The sequence below is a fragment of the Cololabis saira genome, chromosome 5, assembly GCF_033807715.1.
Source record: "Cololabis saira isolate AMF1-May2022 chromosome 5, fColSai1.1, whole genome shotgun sequence".
Taxonomy (NCBI): domain Eukaryota; kingdom Metazoa; phylum Chordata; class Actinopteri; order Beloniformes; family Belonidae; genus Cololabis; species Cololabis saira.
Genome location: NC_084591.1, coordinates 49,999,608 through 50,015,231, shown reverse-complemented (window position 1 = coordinate 50,015,231; position 15,624 = coordinate 49,999,608). Strand labels below are relative to the sequence as shown.

Below are 15,624 nucleotides of genomic sequence, written 5' to 3'. Positions count from 1 at the left end.
AAAAAATCAAAATGTTGAGGAAAAAAGTTGAAATGTCGAGAAAAAAGTCAAAATGTTGAGAAAAAAGTCGAAATGTTGATAAAAAAGTTGAAATGTCGAGAAAAAAGCCGAAATGTCGAGAAAAAAGTCAAAATGTTGAGAAAAAAGCCGAAATGTCGAGAAAAAAAGCCAAAATGTTGAGAAAAAAGCTGAAATGTCGAGAAAAAAAAGTCAAAATTTCAAGAAAAAAGTCGAAATGTCGAGATTAAAAAGGTAAGGAAAAAGGAAGAAAAATAAGAAGAAAAAAAAGGTCAAACATTTTTGAAAAAGCTCCAGGAGCCACTAGGGCGGCGCTAAAGAGCTGCATGCGGCTCTAGAGCCGCGGGTTGAGACCCCTGGTCTAGACACACGGGAGAGTTGCACCCTGATGCAGCAAAAACACACGGACCCTTGAACAAATAAGACACATTCAATCATCCATATGAATCCTCACCACCTGACTTTAATTTCCCAGAGCGTGTGACCCATAGGAATCAGCGTTGTGCTGCCACCGCCCTGGCAGACTCACACCTACACACGGGACTAACTAGATTACTAACACACCTACACACCTACTAACTCATCACTGAACATTTCTCTTCAAACATCCTGGGTTCCTAGAACCTGGAAATCTTCTCTCATAGTGCCTGTCCCCAAAACATCTAAACCACAGGCCCTAAACGCTTATCCACCAGTAGCTTTAACATCTATAGCAGCAGAGAATAATATTATGGCACTTTTACACTAGTACCTACTCAGCTCGACTCAACTTGGCCAAGTTTCTTTTCCATAACAATTCAGCACCTGGATCAGAAGTAGGAGGTTGAAGTGAAGCTGCTGTGACGTATTTGATTGTGTGATCTAAACGATCTAAAGATGTAGAACCTGGAGGAGATGATAGATGTGCTGCTGGATCTGTGGCTTGTGTTCAATATCAATTTAAAAAATGAGAGTGAAAGAAACTTCAAGCGGTGACGCTTTTTTTTTGTTAGTTTGTCTCTGTGCTGCTGAAAAGTCAGCTGGAGCCGTGAGCAGCTATGAAGAGACAGAGCTCCTGGTAGATCTGGTCGTTCCTTATCGTCCATCTAGATCCCTTTTTAATTCTCTCCTCAGCACCAGGTTTATGAACATCTGACCCTCAGAGTTGGACCAGAACAGACTTTTGCTGCCATTGCTGGGTGAATAAAATGAACCAGAATCCGTCAGAGTCTCTTTCTCTGATTTCCTCCTCCTGACTCAGACGTCTGACTCCAACCCCCCGACCAATCGGTGGCCTGTAGTGTGGTGATGTCAGATACAACCGACTCAGCAGCTTAGAACCTCAGCAGAATAGTTACAGAAAAGTATCTACTTGGCACGTTAGAGCCCTAGTGGGAAAGCACCAGGCCGAGTGGAGGAGAGTCGAGCTGAGTAGGTACAAGTGGAAAAGCGCCATATGTGATCTTGTGCCTGTAGATCTGGTGCTGTGAAATCGCTATGTGGCAGGGTGGAGAGGTGGATGGGACACGCGCACCTGTGTCCCATCAACCTGAGTGGCGCGCTCTCCACCCTGCCTGCCTTATAAGGGAGCTGGACAGCAGCGGAGGGTTCGGAGGAGCTGCTGGCGTGAGGTGCTTCTGCACTGTGTGTGGTGTTTTGTGACAAATAAAGGGTCTGCACGTAACTCCGTGTCTCTCCATCCTTCGGTCGGGCCCCCGTGGCACTCGCCCTGCCACATCTGGCGCCCAACGTGGGGCTTCGAAGGACGGACGAGAGAGGCATGGAGCGGGCCCTGGACGTGCTCGCCCAGGCCATGGCGGGCATGACAGCCGTCTTCCGGGACCAGGGCGAGCGGCAGCTGGCCGCGATGGAAGCGCTCGTGGCCGCGGGGAGACCCACCCCTGCGCCAGCAGCGCGGGAGGAGCGGGTGGCGCCGCAGCTGACAGGCCGAGAGGCAGAAGCTGCGGGCCGCCAAGCGACGGCTCCCGAGGCGGCGGGACCCGCGGAGCGACCCATCCCTGCACCCCGTCTGAGGTTCACCGCGGCAGCGCTGGCGGCGCCGCAGCCGACCCGCCGTGAGGCAGAAGCTGCGGGCCGCCAGGCGACGGCTCCTGGGACGGAGGCGGAGACGGAGGCGGAGTTGGCGGGGGAGGCGGCTGCGGAGGCGCAGCTGCCCGCGACGGCGGGTCCCGCGGAGACGGGGCCGGACCTGCGGCCAGAGCAGAGTGTGGGGGAAGAGGCGGTCCTGGAGGCGGACCAGCAGCCCGCGCAGGGCTGCGTCACGGAGGGGGAGGCGGTCCTGGACGCACCGTTTGGCCCGGGGCCACCGTTTGGCCCGGGGCCACCATGGGCCCGGCCCCAGGAGCGTCTTCCACGGCGGGCGGGCCGACGCCGGGGGCGACCCCCGCGACCGTACCGCAGGTCAGGCCGACGCCGGGGACGACCCCCCGACCAGGAAGGCCCGGGAGGTTCCGGGCTTCCTCTCCCGCTCCGAGGGGGCGGGGTGGGAGTAGGCTCGGCCGGATGGACCCGGCTCGAGGTTGGCGTTGGGGGTGTGTGGCAGGGTGGAGAGGTGGATGGGACACGCGCACCTGTGTCCCATCAACCTGAGTGGCGCGCTCTCCACCCTGCCTGCCTTATAAGGGAGCTGGACAGCAGCGGAGGGTTCGGAGGAGCTGCTGGCGTGAGGTGCTTCTGCACTGTGTGTGGCGTTTTGTGACAAATAAAGGGTCTGCACGAAACTCCGTGTCTCTCCATCCTTCGGTCGGGCCCCCGTGGCACTCGCCCTGCCACACGCTACTTTAAGCAGCAGAGCGTGACTGAATCATCATGTGTTCAGATGATTATCATGTCGTCTCCTGATGTCTGTGATCTCCCAGATCTCTGAAAGTGGTTCAGCTTTGAAAAGCACCTGCAGTTGAGGCCTGCCTTAAAGGGAAAGTTCAGTTTTTTACAACCTGGACCTTATTTCTGGCATTTTTTATGGTTGTATACTCACCCAGAAAAGTTTGGTGTCATTTGGAGTCCTTCGGAAGATATTAGGAGTTTTGTGCGAGCCGCTTCTCCATATAATGGTAGTGAACGGGGCACAGCGGGACACAGACGATGCAGCGTCTAAATAACACATTATTGCCGCGAAACTCGTTCATTTATTTTATGAATCACTAGATCTGCTTCCAGGACCTGTTGTCTACATCCGGGGCTGTGTGTGTAACAAGGAAATGAGTCTGTAAACAAGACCTCTGACCTGCATGACGTCATCTCTGTGCGCGCACTCTGTCCTCCGTTCAGTGAGCTCTTCAGCCGTATACTCTGGCTCAAAACGGTAAGGACGTCCATCATATTCAAAGTCGTCGTCCACAACCTCAGAATTTGACAAATATTCAGACATGTTTCAAATAACTATCAGTAAACTAACAGTAGTGAACTCCAGCTGTACACAGAGCTGTGTCTGGGATGCGCGCACAGAGATGACGTCATGAGTTCAGAGGTCTTGTTTACAAACTGATTTATTTGTTACACACATGGCCCCGGATGTAGACAACAGGTCCTGGAAGCAGATCTAGTGATTCATAAAAGAAATGAACGAGTTTCGCGGCAATCATGTGTTATTTAGACGCTGCATCGTCTGTGTCCCGCTGTGCCCCGTTCACTACCGTTATATGGAGAAGAGGCTCGCAAAAAAACCCCTAATATCTTCCGAAGGACTCCAAATGACACCAAACTTTTCTGGGTGAGTATACGACCATAAAAAATGCCAGAAATAATGTCCAGGTTGTAAAAAACGGAACTTTCCCTTTAACTAACCTTTTGAACTTTTAATTAGCATAAAATGATCTTTTGTGAATATGTACAAGAGACAACATTTTAATCAGTGACTGCACACTGTTTTGTTGGTTGCCATCAATGAATTTAATTAAATTTAAAAGGAAACATATTAAAGCACATATTGGTGTGTGTTCCCAGACAAGGCCACGCCCCCAGAGATGCCCATCGTGATCGACCTCAGCGCCCTGAAGGACATCCTGGGACCGCCGCTGTTTGAGATGGAGGTAGGAGGACGCAGGACCAGGCCCCAGGGCAGCTTCTCAAGAGCTGCCTTGCTCAGAAGCCTGAGGGCAGGATCTGGTACACAAGTGCATGGAAGGTTTCTGTCCATGTTCCCCAGAGGCGTCAGCATGGGAGAGACCTCACACTTCCTGCTCAGAGAGGGAGAGTTGGGGAAGCTCTTAACCCTTGAGCTGTCCTCGGGTCGAGGGAGGGAGGGAGGGAGGGAGGGAGGGAGGGAGGGAGGGAGGGAGGGAGGGAGGGAGGGAGGGAGGGAGGGAGGGAGGGAGGGAGGGAGGGAGGGAGGAAGGAAGGAAGGAAGGAAGGAAGGAAGGAAGGAAGGAAGGAAGGAAGGAAGGAAGGAAGGAAGGAAGGAAGGAAGGAAGGAAGGAAGGAAGGAAGGAAGGAAGGAAGGAAGGAAGGAAGGAAGGAAGGAAGGAAGGAAGGAAGGAAGGAAGGAAGGAAGGAAGGAAGGAAGGAAGGAAGGAAGGAAGGAATATATGTGTGTGTGTATATATATATGTGTGTATGTATATATTCAGTACTGGAGTTGAGGGGGGATGAGGGGATGGCATCCTTCATCCTTCATCAATGAATGTGGTTTTACTGCTATTTCAACATTTAGTCATCACCAGAAAATAACACCAGAAAAATAACTTATTTGACAATTTTCACCTGTTTCAAGTAAATTTTCAAATAATTAGGAAAATCTGCCAGTGGGACAAGATTTATCTTCTCATTACAAGCAAAGAAATGGCAGATTTTTCTACTTATTTCAAGTGAAAATTTACTTGAAACAGGTGAAAATTGTTGTTTTTTCCAGTGATGAGTCTTGTTTTAAGTTTAATGAGATTTCTTTTTACTAAAATGAGACATTTTAACTAGAAATAAGACAAATATTCTTGTTAAGATTTTGAGTTTTTTTTTTTTTTTTTACTTTTTTTTATCCCTGATTGTTTCCCCATTTTATCACCCAGTGCTCATACCTAGACAGTCCTGGGCATTGCTCCCCTCTGCCAACCCAAGGAGGGCCCTACACTAGGCTCAGGTCTCCTTCTATTCCTGAGGAGTGATGGACCGCTTCTTTTCACCAGACAGGGTGGGGATTCTCCGGCCGAACGTAGCGCGTGGAAGGATCACGTTATTCCGGCCAGATCCTCCCCACCCCATCTGGCGCCCCGGTTGGTCAGAGGGGGCATGTGTAGCCCAGGACTGTTGCATGTTTTTGTGAGGGTAGCTCACATTAGCTACCCAGGGGAACACAGGGAGAACATGCAAACTCCACTCCATGTTGAGTTTTTTTGCAGTGATCCATTTTACTTATCCTGTGAAGGACAGAGTCATATTGATAAGTTCAGAAAAGTGTTTTTTATTGTTGTGTTTTGATGTATTTGATGTAAGCCCAGTGGATATTTAAAGCTTACAGAAGGCTGCATTTAACTGCTGCTATGTCATTCCTGCAGTATTTCTGCAGGTGTTTTGGTCAGTGCTATTATTTGTAATTTATTATATTATTTGTAATCAGCACAAATTATCTGTCCCCATATGATAAAATCCAACATCCCCCTGGGTTTTTTTTACAACTGGAGTACTGTATATATATATATATATATGTATGATGTATGTACAGTGGGGAAAACAAGTATTTGATACACTGCCGATTTTGCAGGTTTTCCCACTTGAAAAGCATGTAGAAGTCTGTAATTTTTATCATATGTACTCTTCAACTGTGAGTGATGGAATCTAAAAAAAAAATCCAGAAAATCACATTGTATGATTTTTAAGTAATTCATTTGCATTTTATTGCATGACATAAGTATTTGATACATCAGAAAAACAGAACTTAATATTTGGTACAGAAACCTTTGTTTGCAATTACAGAGATCAGACCTTTCCTGTAGTTCTTGACCAGGTTTGCACACACTGCAGCAGGGATTTTGGCCCACTCCTCCATACAGATCTTCTCCAGATCCTTCAGGTTTCAGGGCTGTTGCTGGGCAATACGGACTTTCAGCTCCCTCCAAAGATCTTCTATTGGGTTCAGGTCTGGAGACTGGCTAGGCCACTCCAGGACCTTGAAATGCTTCTTACGGAGCCACTCCTTAGTTGCCCTGGCTGTGTGTTTCGGGTCGTTGTCATGCTGGAAGACCCAGCCACGACCCATCTTCAATGCTCTTACTGAGGGAAGGAGGTTGTTGGCCAAGATCTCGCGATACATGGCCCCATCCATCCTCCCCTCAATACGGTGCAGTCGTCCTGTCCCCTTTGCAGAAAAGCATCCCCAAAGAATGATGTTTCCACCTCCATGCTTCACGGTTGGGATGGTGTTCTTGGGGTTGTACTCATCCTTCTTCTTCCTCCAAACACGGCGAATGGAGTTTAGACCAAAAAGCTCTATTTTAGTCTCATCAGACCACAGGACCTTCTCCCATTCCTCCTCTGGATCATCCAGATGGTCATTGGCAAACTTCAGACGGGCCTTGACATGCACTGGCTTGAGCAGGGGGACCTTGCGTGCGCTGCAGGATTTTAATCCATGACGGCGTAGTGTGTTACTAATGGTTTTCTTTGAGACTGTGGTCCCAGCTCTCTTCAGGTCATTGACCAGGTCCTGTCGTGTAGTTCTGGGCTGATCCCTCACCTTCCTCATGATCATTGATGCCCCACGAGGTGAGATTTTGCATGGAGCCCCAGACCGAGGGAGATTAACCGTCATCTTGAACTTCTTCCATTTTCTAATAATTGCGCCAACAGTTGTTGCCTTCTCACCAAGCTGCTTGCCTATTGTCCTGTAGCCCATCCCAGCCTTGTGCAGGTCTACAATTTTATCCCTGATGTCCTTACACAGCTCTCTGGTCTTGGCCATTGTGGAGAGGTTGGAGTTTGTTTGATTGAGTGTGTGGACAGGTGTCTTTTATACAGGTAACGAGTTCAAACAGGTGCAGTTAATACAGGTAATGAGTGGAGAACAGGAGGGCTTCTTAAAGAAGAACTAACAGGTCTGTGAGAGCCGGAAGTCTTACTGGTTGACAGGTGATCAAATACTTATGTCATGCAATAAAATGCAAATTAATTACTTAAAAAGCATACAATGTGATTTTCTGGATTTTTTTTTAGATTCCATCACTCACAGTTGAAGAGTACCTATGATAAAAATTACAGACTTCTACATGCTTTTCAATTGGGAAAACCTGCAAAATCGGCAGTGTATCAAATACTTGTTCTCCCCACTGTACAGTATGTATATGTATGGGTGTATGTGTGTATGTAGATATATATAGATATAGAGCAGATGGAGTTAATATAGAGATAGTATGGTGTAAATAAGTATATTTATATAAATATTTATATGGGCATGTGTGTAAAAGTATATAGAAATATTCAACTATGTGTATGTATGCATTGGTAAGTGTGTGAGTTTAATTATAGTATAGTTCGTTATTATAAATACATGTTAATAAATGATTAGTGAATGGGGGTAGGTTTAAATAAGTTTACACTTCTTCCTACTGCTTTTTGCACATGTAATGAAGATATTTTACTGGTTGTGTGCTGGCAGGTGTCTGAGCGGCTCACGCTGCCCGGCGTGGCCCTGGGCCTGGCCTGGACGCCCCTGGGGGGGGAGATCATGTTCGTGGAGGCCAGCCGGGCGGAGGGGGACGGCCAGCTGACCCTGACGGGGCAGCTGGGGGACGTCATGAAGGAATCTGCTCACCTGGCCATCAGCTGGCTCCGAGCTAACGCTAAAACCTACCGGCTCACCAACAGTGAGTCCCCGGCCCACACTCTCAAAGAATCTAGCAGTTAGAAAACACAGACATATATACGTAGACGCCGCATCGAGTGTTCTTGCTGCTGCTGCGATACGTCACCGTCGCCGCCATATTGGATGTTCAAGACTGCGCTGTAAACTAATACAAGTAAATTGACTTATTTTCATAAAGCGCCTTTCTACAAAGAAATTTACGTTTTACGTATCATTTATTCATTCACACACGCACTAATATACTTGGGAAACAGTTAGACACCAAATATAATATATTTAAATTTTTCAGATGGCAAAAATAAGAACTTTATTGATCCCACGTAGGAGTAATTCATGTTATATCAGTTATAGAGAACAAGGTAGTGCCGAAAAACCATATAAATATCCCCCCTCACAAAAATAAGAAAAATAGAGAAACATAGATCAACAAAACAAATTGTTATTTTTTTCAAATAACAAAATAACATATTTGAACCATTATTCAGGCAATAAAATAACATTTGAACGATTTTTAAGACAATAAAATAATTATAAAATTAGTTAAAATATGTTATTTTGTTACTTGAAAATTTAAAAATATGTTTTGTTGATGAAAAAATATGTTTCTCTATTTTTGTTATTTTTGTGAGCAGGGATATATATTGTTTTTCGGCACTACCTTGTTCTCTATAGCTGATATAACATGAATTAAAGCTGCAAGCAGCGATGAACGGGCCCTCGCACTCACGGCCACCGCCCCCCATAAGCATATCAGAAAAGACACCACCCACAACTTCCTATGTCAAACCATTCAAAAGTTATAGCAGAAAAAAGGGACAACCAATCAGAAGAAGGGGCGGGGCTAATTCAGGCCAATGAAGGTCAAGGACTCCATACAGAATCTGATGACACCACCCACGACTCTCTATGTCAAACCATTCCAAAGTTATAGCAGAAAATCGGGACAACCAATCAGAAGAAGGGGCGGGGCTAATTAAGGCCAACAAAGCTTAAGACTCATTACAGAGTCCCATGACACCACCCACGACTTCCTATGTCAAACCATTCAAAAGTTATAGCAGAAAAAAGGGACAACCAATCAGAAGAAGGGGCGGGGCTAATTCAGGCCAATGAAGGTCAAGGACTCCATGAAGAATCTGATGACCCCACCCACGACTCCCTATGTCAAACCATTCCAAAGTTATAGCAGAAAATCGGGACAACCAATCAGAAGAAGGGGCGGGGCTAATTAAAGCCAACTAAGCTTAAGGACTCATTACAGAGTCCCATGACACCACCCACGACTTCCTATGTCAAACCATTAAAAAGTTATAGCAGAAAAAAGGGACAACCAATCAGAAGAAGAGGCGGGGCTAATTCTGGCCAATGAAGGTCAAGGACTCCATAAAGAATCTGATGACACCACCCACGACTCTCTATGTCAAACCATTCCAATGTTATAGCAGGAAATCGGGACAACCAATCAGAAGAAGGGGCGGGGCTAATTAAGGCCAACGAAGCTTTAGGACTCATTACAGAGTCCCATGACACCACCCACGACTTCCTATGTCAAACCATTCAAAAGTTATGGCAGATAAAAGTATTCTAGGGGGCGCTGTTGAGCCGTTAGGCCACGCCCATTAATGCAAACCATGAAATATCAAATTTATTGCCAAGTCTGGCTTGCATGCAAAATTTGGTGACTTTTGGAGAACTATCAAATATGGACCAATCACATGAAGGGGGGGGCGCGCCTTTTGGCGTCTAGCGTCGCCACGGTAACACTTTTGAAAGAGAAAAGTAATGCGTGGTGTCACAGGATGTAGACGCACATTTTGATGTATAACACACCTGGGTGCACGTTACGGTTCGGGCTGAATTAACTGCCGAAGGAATGGCATAAATTTCGCCAAAATGACACAATTTATTCAAAATGGCCGACATCCTGTTCGGTTTCGGCCATGGCTCCAAGAGACTTTTCTTTAAGTTGTGCCATGATACAGGTGTGTAGCGATTTTCGTGCATGTACGTCAAACCGTATTGTGGGGCTTGAGGCACAAAGTTTTCCGGGGGGCGCTGTTGAGCCATTTTGCCACGCCCATTAATGCAAACCATGAAATATCAAATTTATCGCCAGGCCTGGCTTGCATGCAAAATTTGGTGCCTTTTGGGGAACTATCAAATATGGACCAATCAGATGAAGGGGGGGTGCGCTTGTTGGCGTCTAGCGTCGCCACGGTAACACTTTTGAAAGAGAAAAGTAATGCGTGTAGTCGCAGGATGGAGACGCACATTTTGATGTATAACACTCCTGGGTGCACATTACGGTTCGGGCTGAATTAACTCTCGAAGGAATGGCATATATTGCTCCAAAATTACGCAATTAATTCAGAATGTTCAAAATGGCCGACTTCCTGTTCGGTTTCGGCCATGGCGCCAAGAGACTTTTCTTTTAGTTGCGACATGATACAGGAGTGTACCAATTTTCGTTCATGTACGTCAAACCGTATTATGGGGCTTGAGGCGCAAAGTTTTTTCTGTCTGAACCAACCAGATGAAGGGTGGGCGCGCTTTTTGGCGTCTAGCGTCGCCACGGTAACGCTTTTGAAAGAGAAAAGTAATGCGTGTGGTCGCAGGAGGGAGATGCACATTTTGATGTATAACACACTTGGGGGCACGTTACGGTTCGGGCTGAATTAACTGCCGAAGGAATGGCATAAATTGCGCCAAAGTGACACGATTAATTCAAAATGGCCGACTTCCTGTTCGGTTTCGGGCATGACGCCAAGAGACTTTTCTTTAAGTTGTGTACTGATACAGGTGTGTAGCGATTTTCGTGCATGTACGTCAAACCGTATTGTGGGGCTTGAGGCACAAAGTTTTCAAGGGGGCGCTGTTGAGCCATTTTGCCACGCCCATTAATGTAAACCATTAAATATCAAATTTTTCGCCAGGCCTGACTTGCATGCAAAATTTGGTGACTTTTTGGGCACGTTTAGGGGGGCAAAAAGGCCCTCCTTTCGTCAGAAGAAAGAAAGAAAGAAAGAAAGAAAGAAAGAAAGAAAGAAAGAAAGAAAGAAAGAAAGAAAGAAAGAAAGAAAGAAAGAAAGAAAGAAAGAAAGAAAGAAAGAAAGAAAGAAAGAAAGAAAGAAAGAAAGAAAGAAAGAAAGAAAGAAAGAAAGAAAGAAAGAAAGAAAGAAAGAAAGACAAATTCCTACAGATACAATAGGGCCTTCGCACTGAAGGTGCTCGGGCCCTAATTACTCCTATGTGGGATCAATCAAGTTCTTATTTTTGCCATCTGAGAAAATTAAATATATTATATTTGGTGCCTAACTGTTTCCCAAGTATATTAGTGCGTGTGTGAATGAATAAATGAGACGTAAAACGTACATTTCTTTGTAGAAAGTCCATTTACTTATATTAGTTTACAGTCTTGCCACATCCAATATGGCGGCGTCGTTGACGTACGGCTCAGCGCTGGATGGGGCGTCTATGTCTGTGGTTACAAAGACCCACAACCCAACCTGTGTCTGTGTTTGCACTAGTGGTGGGCGGTCCGGACCCCCTAGAAGGAACCGACATCCACCTGCACTTCCCTGCCGGAGCCGTCACCAAGGACGGCCCGTCCGCCGGCGTTACCATAGTGACCTGCCTGGCCTCCCTGTTCAGTGGCCGGCTGGTGCGCTCGGACGTGGCCATGACGGGAGAGATCACGCTGAGAGGACTGGTGCTGCCGGTGAGACGCCCACATTGATTATCAAGTATCCACTGTTTTGTGTTTTTAGAGAAGGAATACAGAGATGTTCCTTAGTTCTATGGGCGTAGTGTTCCAGGTATGAGCTGCTCGATAGGAAAAGGCTGACGGCCCAAAGGCACTTTTTCTATGAGCAGTTTTACAATCCCCTCTGGTGGGTTAGCGTTAGCGTTAGCTCTGCTGATTTAGTTTAATAAACTCATTGAGTGGAGGGGGGGCCAGACCATGAAGGATTTTTATATACAAGTAAAATGTCTGCAAACTTGATCATATTTGCATCATTATAAATGCACCATACACTTGAAAAAGTAATTTATTAGTTTGTTTTTTTAGGGCCCGAGCACCTTCAGTGCGAAGGCCCTATTGAATCTGTAGGAATTTTTTTCTTTTTCTTTTTCTTTTACTTCTTCTGACGGAAGGAGGGCCTTTTTGCCCCCCTAAACGTGTCCAAAAAGTCACCAAATTTTGCAAGTCATGCAAGTCAGGCCTGGCGAAAAATTTGATATTTAAATGTTTACATTAATGGGCGTGGCAAAATGGCTCAACAGCGCCCCCCGGAAAACTTTGTGACTCAAGCCCCACAATACGGTTTGACGTACATGCACGAAAACCGCTACACACCTGTATCAGTACACAACTTAAAGAAAAGTCTCTTGGCGACATGGCCGAAACCGAACAGGAAGTCAGCCATTTTGAATTAATCATGTCACTTTGGCGCAATTTATGCCATTCCTTCGGCAGTTAATACGGCCCGAACCGTAACGTGCCCCCAAGTGTGTTATACATCAAAATGTGCGTCTCCATCCTGCGACAACACGCATTACTTTTCTCTTTCAAAAGCGTTACCTAGGCGACGCTAGACGCCAAAAAGCGCGCCCACCCTTCATCTGGTTGGTTCAGACCGAAAAAACTTTGCGCCTCAAGCCCCAGAATACGGTGTGACGTACATGAACGAAAATCGGTACACACCTGTACCATGTCGCAACTTAAAGAAAAGTCTCTTGGCGCCATGGCCGAAACCGAACAGGAAGTCGGCCATTTTAAACATTCTGAATTAATCGCGTAATTTTGGAGCAATATGAGCCATTCCTTCGAGAATTAATACGGCCCGAACCGTAACGTGCACCCAGGTGTGTTATACATCAAAATGTGTGTCTCTATCCTGCGACTATGCGCATTACTTTTCTCTTTCAAAAGTGTTAACGTGGCGACGCTAGACGGCAAAAAGCGCGCCCCCCTTCATCTGATTGGTCCATATTTGATAGTTCCCCAAAAGTCACCAAATTTTGCATGCAAGGCAGGCCTGGCGATAAATTTGATATTTTATGGTTTACATTAATGGGCGTGGCAAAATGGCTCAACAGCGCCCCCCCGGAAAACTTTGTGCCTCAAGCCCCACAATACGGTTTGACGTACATGCATGAAAATCGGTAAACACCTGCATCATGTTGCAACTTAAAGAAAAGTCTCTTGGCGACAGGGCCGAAACCGAACAGGAAGTCAGCCATTTTTAATTTATTGTGTTATTTTGGCGCAATTTATGCCATTCCTTCGGCAATTAATACGGCCCGAAACGTAACGTGCACCCAGGTGTGTTATACCTCAAAATGTGCGTCTTCATCTTGCGACTACGCGCATTACTTTTCTCTTTCAAAAGTGTTACCGTGGCGACGCTAGACGCGAAAAAGCGCGCGTCCCCTTCATCTGATTGGTCCATATTTGATAGTTCTTCAAAAGTCACCAAATTTTACATGCAAGCCAGGCTTGGCGATAAATTTGATATTTCATGGTTTGCATTAATGGGCGTGGCCTAACGGCTCAACAGCGCCCCCTAGAATACTTTTATCTGCCATAACTTTTGAATGGTTTGACATAGGAAGTCGTGGGTGGTGTCATGGGACTCTGTAATGAGTCCTAAAGCTTCGTTGGCCTTAATTAGCCCCGCCCCTTCTTCTGATTGGTTGTCCCTATTTCCTGCTATAACATTTCAATGTTTTGACATAGAGAGTCGTGGGTGGTGTCATGGGACTCTGTAATGAGTCCTTGAGCTTCTTTGGCCTTAATTAGCCCCGCCCCTTCTTCTGATTGGTTGTCCCTTTTTCCTGCTATAACTTTTGAATGGTTTGACATAGGAAGTCGTGGGTGGTGTCATTTCTGATATGCTTATGGGGGGCGGTGGCCGTGAGTGCGAGTTCATCGCTGCTTGCAGCTTTAATTTTGTTTTTTTTTTGTTTTTTTTTTGTTCTTCCCCCCAAATTCTACTTATGCGGAGGAAGCCCTCGCCCCCTCCAGTCCATATTCGGTGCACACTCACTCCCAAATTTACAAAACTAGGTCATTTACAAATCTTGTGCAAACCAAATGTCCAGTAGATCCTATCCAGTAAAGTATTTAGTCCCAAATACATTATTATACCAGTAAATATCCACAAACAGCCGCTCTTCATCTCGACCGTCGCTGGAGAAGCACATGTTGTTATTTGTTTACACGTCTGTAACTCCTCCGTCCTGCACGTTTTCAGACGGGAGAGCGCGATGCTAAAATGGATTGATTGACAGGTCATCCGGCCAATCAGGAGCTTCCTGTCCCCTCATAGTGAATGAGGCCTGTGTTGGGGCGGGACGAGCTCGTCCGGCTTTTGTCATGAGAAAAACCTCGGCAATTGCAGCATTCGCCCAGAAGATGGTGCAGTTGTAGAGCAAATGAAATGCTGAACACAACGATATATACAGTATATATATATATATATATATATATATATGTACGTGGTAAATTTAACGGTTCAAAAGTTATGCCCAAAGGACATAATTGTTATAATAAAACTCTTTGTAAGACATAGTCTTACAAAAACATGTGTAAAATACTAATTTTTTGTGGTATTGTTATCAGATTTGAACTTGCACTATATAAGGCTTCAGTCTGTGTCTCAGTGTGTTTTAAAACCAATAAGTCACAGATTCATCTGCAGACATCTGGTTACAAAACTAATATAAACCTTCTATTTCAGTGTGTTCAAACTGAGATTACTGAATTATAGTAGCATTTACAGTGATTCTGACAGTTGGGGGAAGAACTTCAGAGTGTTACCTTTCAAAAGAGACCAGAACCATCCATGAACTTCAAACGGTTCAAGAACAGCTTTACATTTACTTTGGGTAGAACTTGGATAGGCGTTTTGGGCGACTCTTACAAGTAAGAAGTTTTTAACCGGCTCTGTCCCCCCAGGTGGGCGGGATCAAGGACAAGGTCCTGGCGGCCCACCGGGCCGGGGTGCGGCGCGTCATCCTCCCCCAGCGCAGCGAGAAGGACCTGGACGAGCTCCCGGCCAACGTCCGGGCCGACCTGGACTTCATCCCGGCCCAGAACCTGGACCAGGTGCTGAACGCCTCCTTCCACGGGGGGTTCCCCGGGACGGCCGGGGCGGCCGGCACAGACTCACACCCCCAGCTCAGCAGCAAGCTGTAACGCTGGGGAGATGATCTGATCTCCAGTTCTGTTTTCCACACTCTGATTACTGCAGATTACTTTAATCTGGAGGACATAATTTAATCAGATAAATCAGCTTGCGTACATGACGTCAGATGGAAACATCACGCAGTGTGACGATAAAACAACTGCAGCTGCAAAGTGATGCTGAGAAACATGAATCAGATGATTGCGGGTGTTATAATTAATGCTGATTAATGGACTAATAACTGCAGCTTTGAACAGTGGGATAAGTAACAAGACTATAGTTACTGACAAGTTATAGCTTAGAAGTTTGTATGAAGATCTTTATTTTGGTTTGACATCCTCCATTCTGGACCCTAATAGTTCAAAGGAAATTAAAATTGAATCAAATTGAGTTTCTGGGCAAGACGTCATTCTTGGAACGTGATGAAGTGCTTGCGTGCTTGCGTGCGTGCGTGCGTGCGTGCGTGCGTGCGTGCGTGCGTGCGTGCGTGCGTGTCCAGATGGAAGGTTTTTCTCTCTCCTCTAAGCTGCTGAGTCGGCTGTATCTGACATCATCACACTACAGGCCACCGATTGGTCGGGGGGTTGGAGTCAGACGTCTGAGTCAGGATGTGACATCAGAGAA

The 15,624-nt window shown here is 46.2% G+C and overlaps 1 protein-coding gene across 1 annotated transcript in view; it reads left to right on the top strand.

Annotated features, from left to right (window-relative positions):
- Positions 1 to 15,399, top strand: part of lonp2 (lon peptidase 2, peroxisomal) — a 176,563-nt gene extending 161,164 nt beyond the window's left edge. Inside the window, exons 14-17 of the mRNA XM_061722335.1 lie at positions 3,964 to 4,049; positions 7,604 to 7,811; positions 11,338 to 11,528; positions 14,772 to 15,399. Coding sequence (XP_061578319.1) covers positions 3,964 to 4,049; positions 7,604 to 7,811; positions 11,338 to 11,528; positions 14,772 to 15,011 — 725 coding nt within the window. The 3' untranslated portion in view covers positions 15,012 to 15,399. The remainder of the gene's footprint in view (positions 1 to 3,963; positions 4,050 to 7,603; positions 7,812 to 11,337; positions 11,529 to 14,771) is intronic.
- Positions 15,400 to 15,624: the final 225 nt, after the last annotated feature.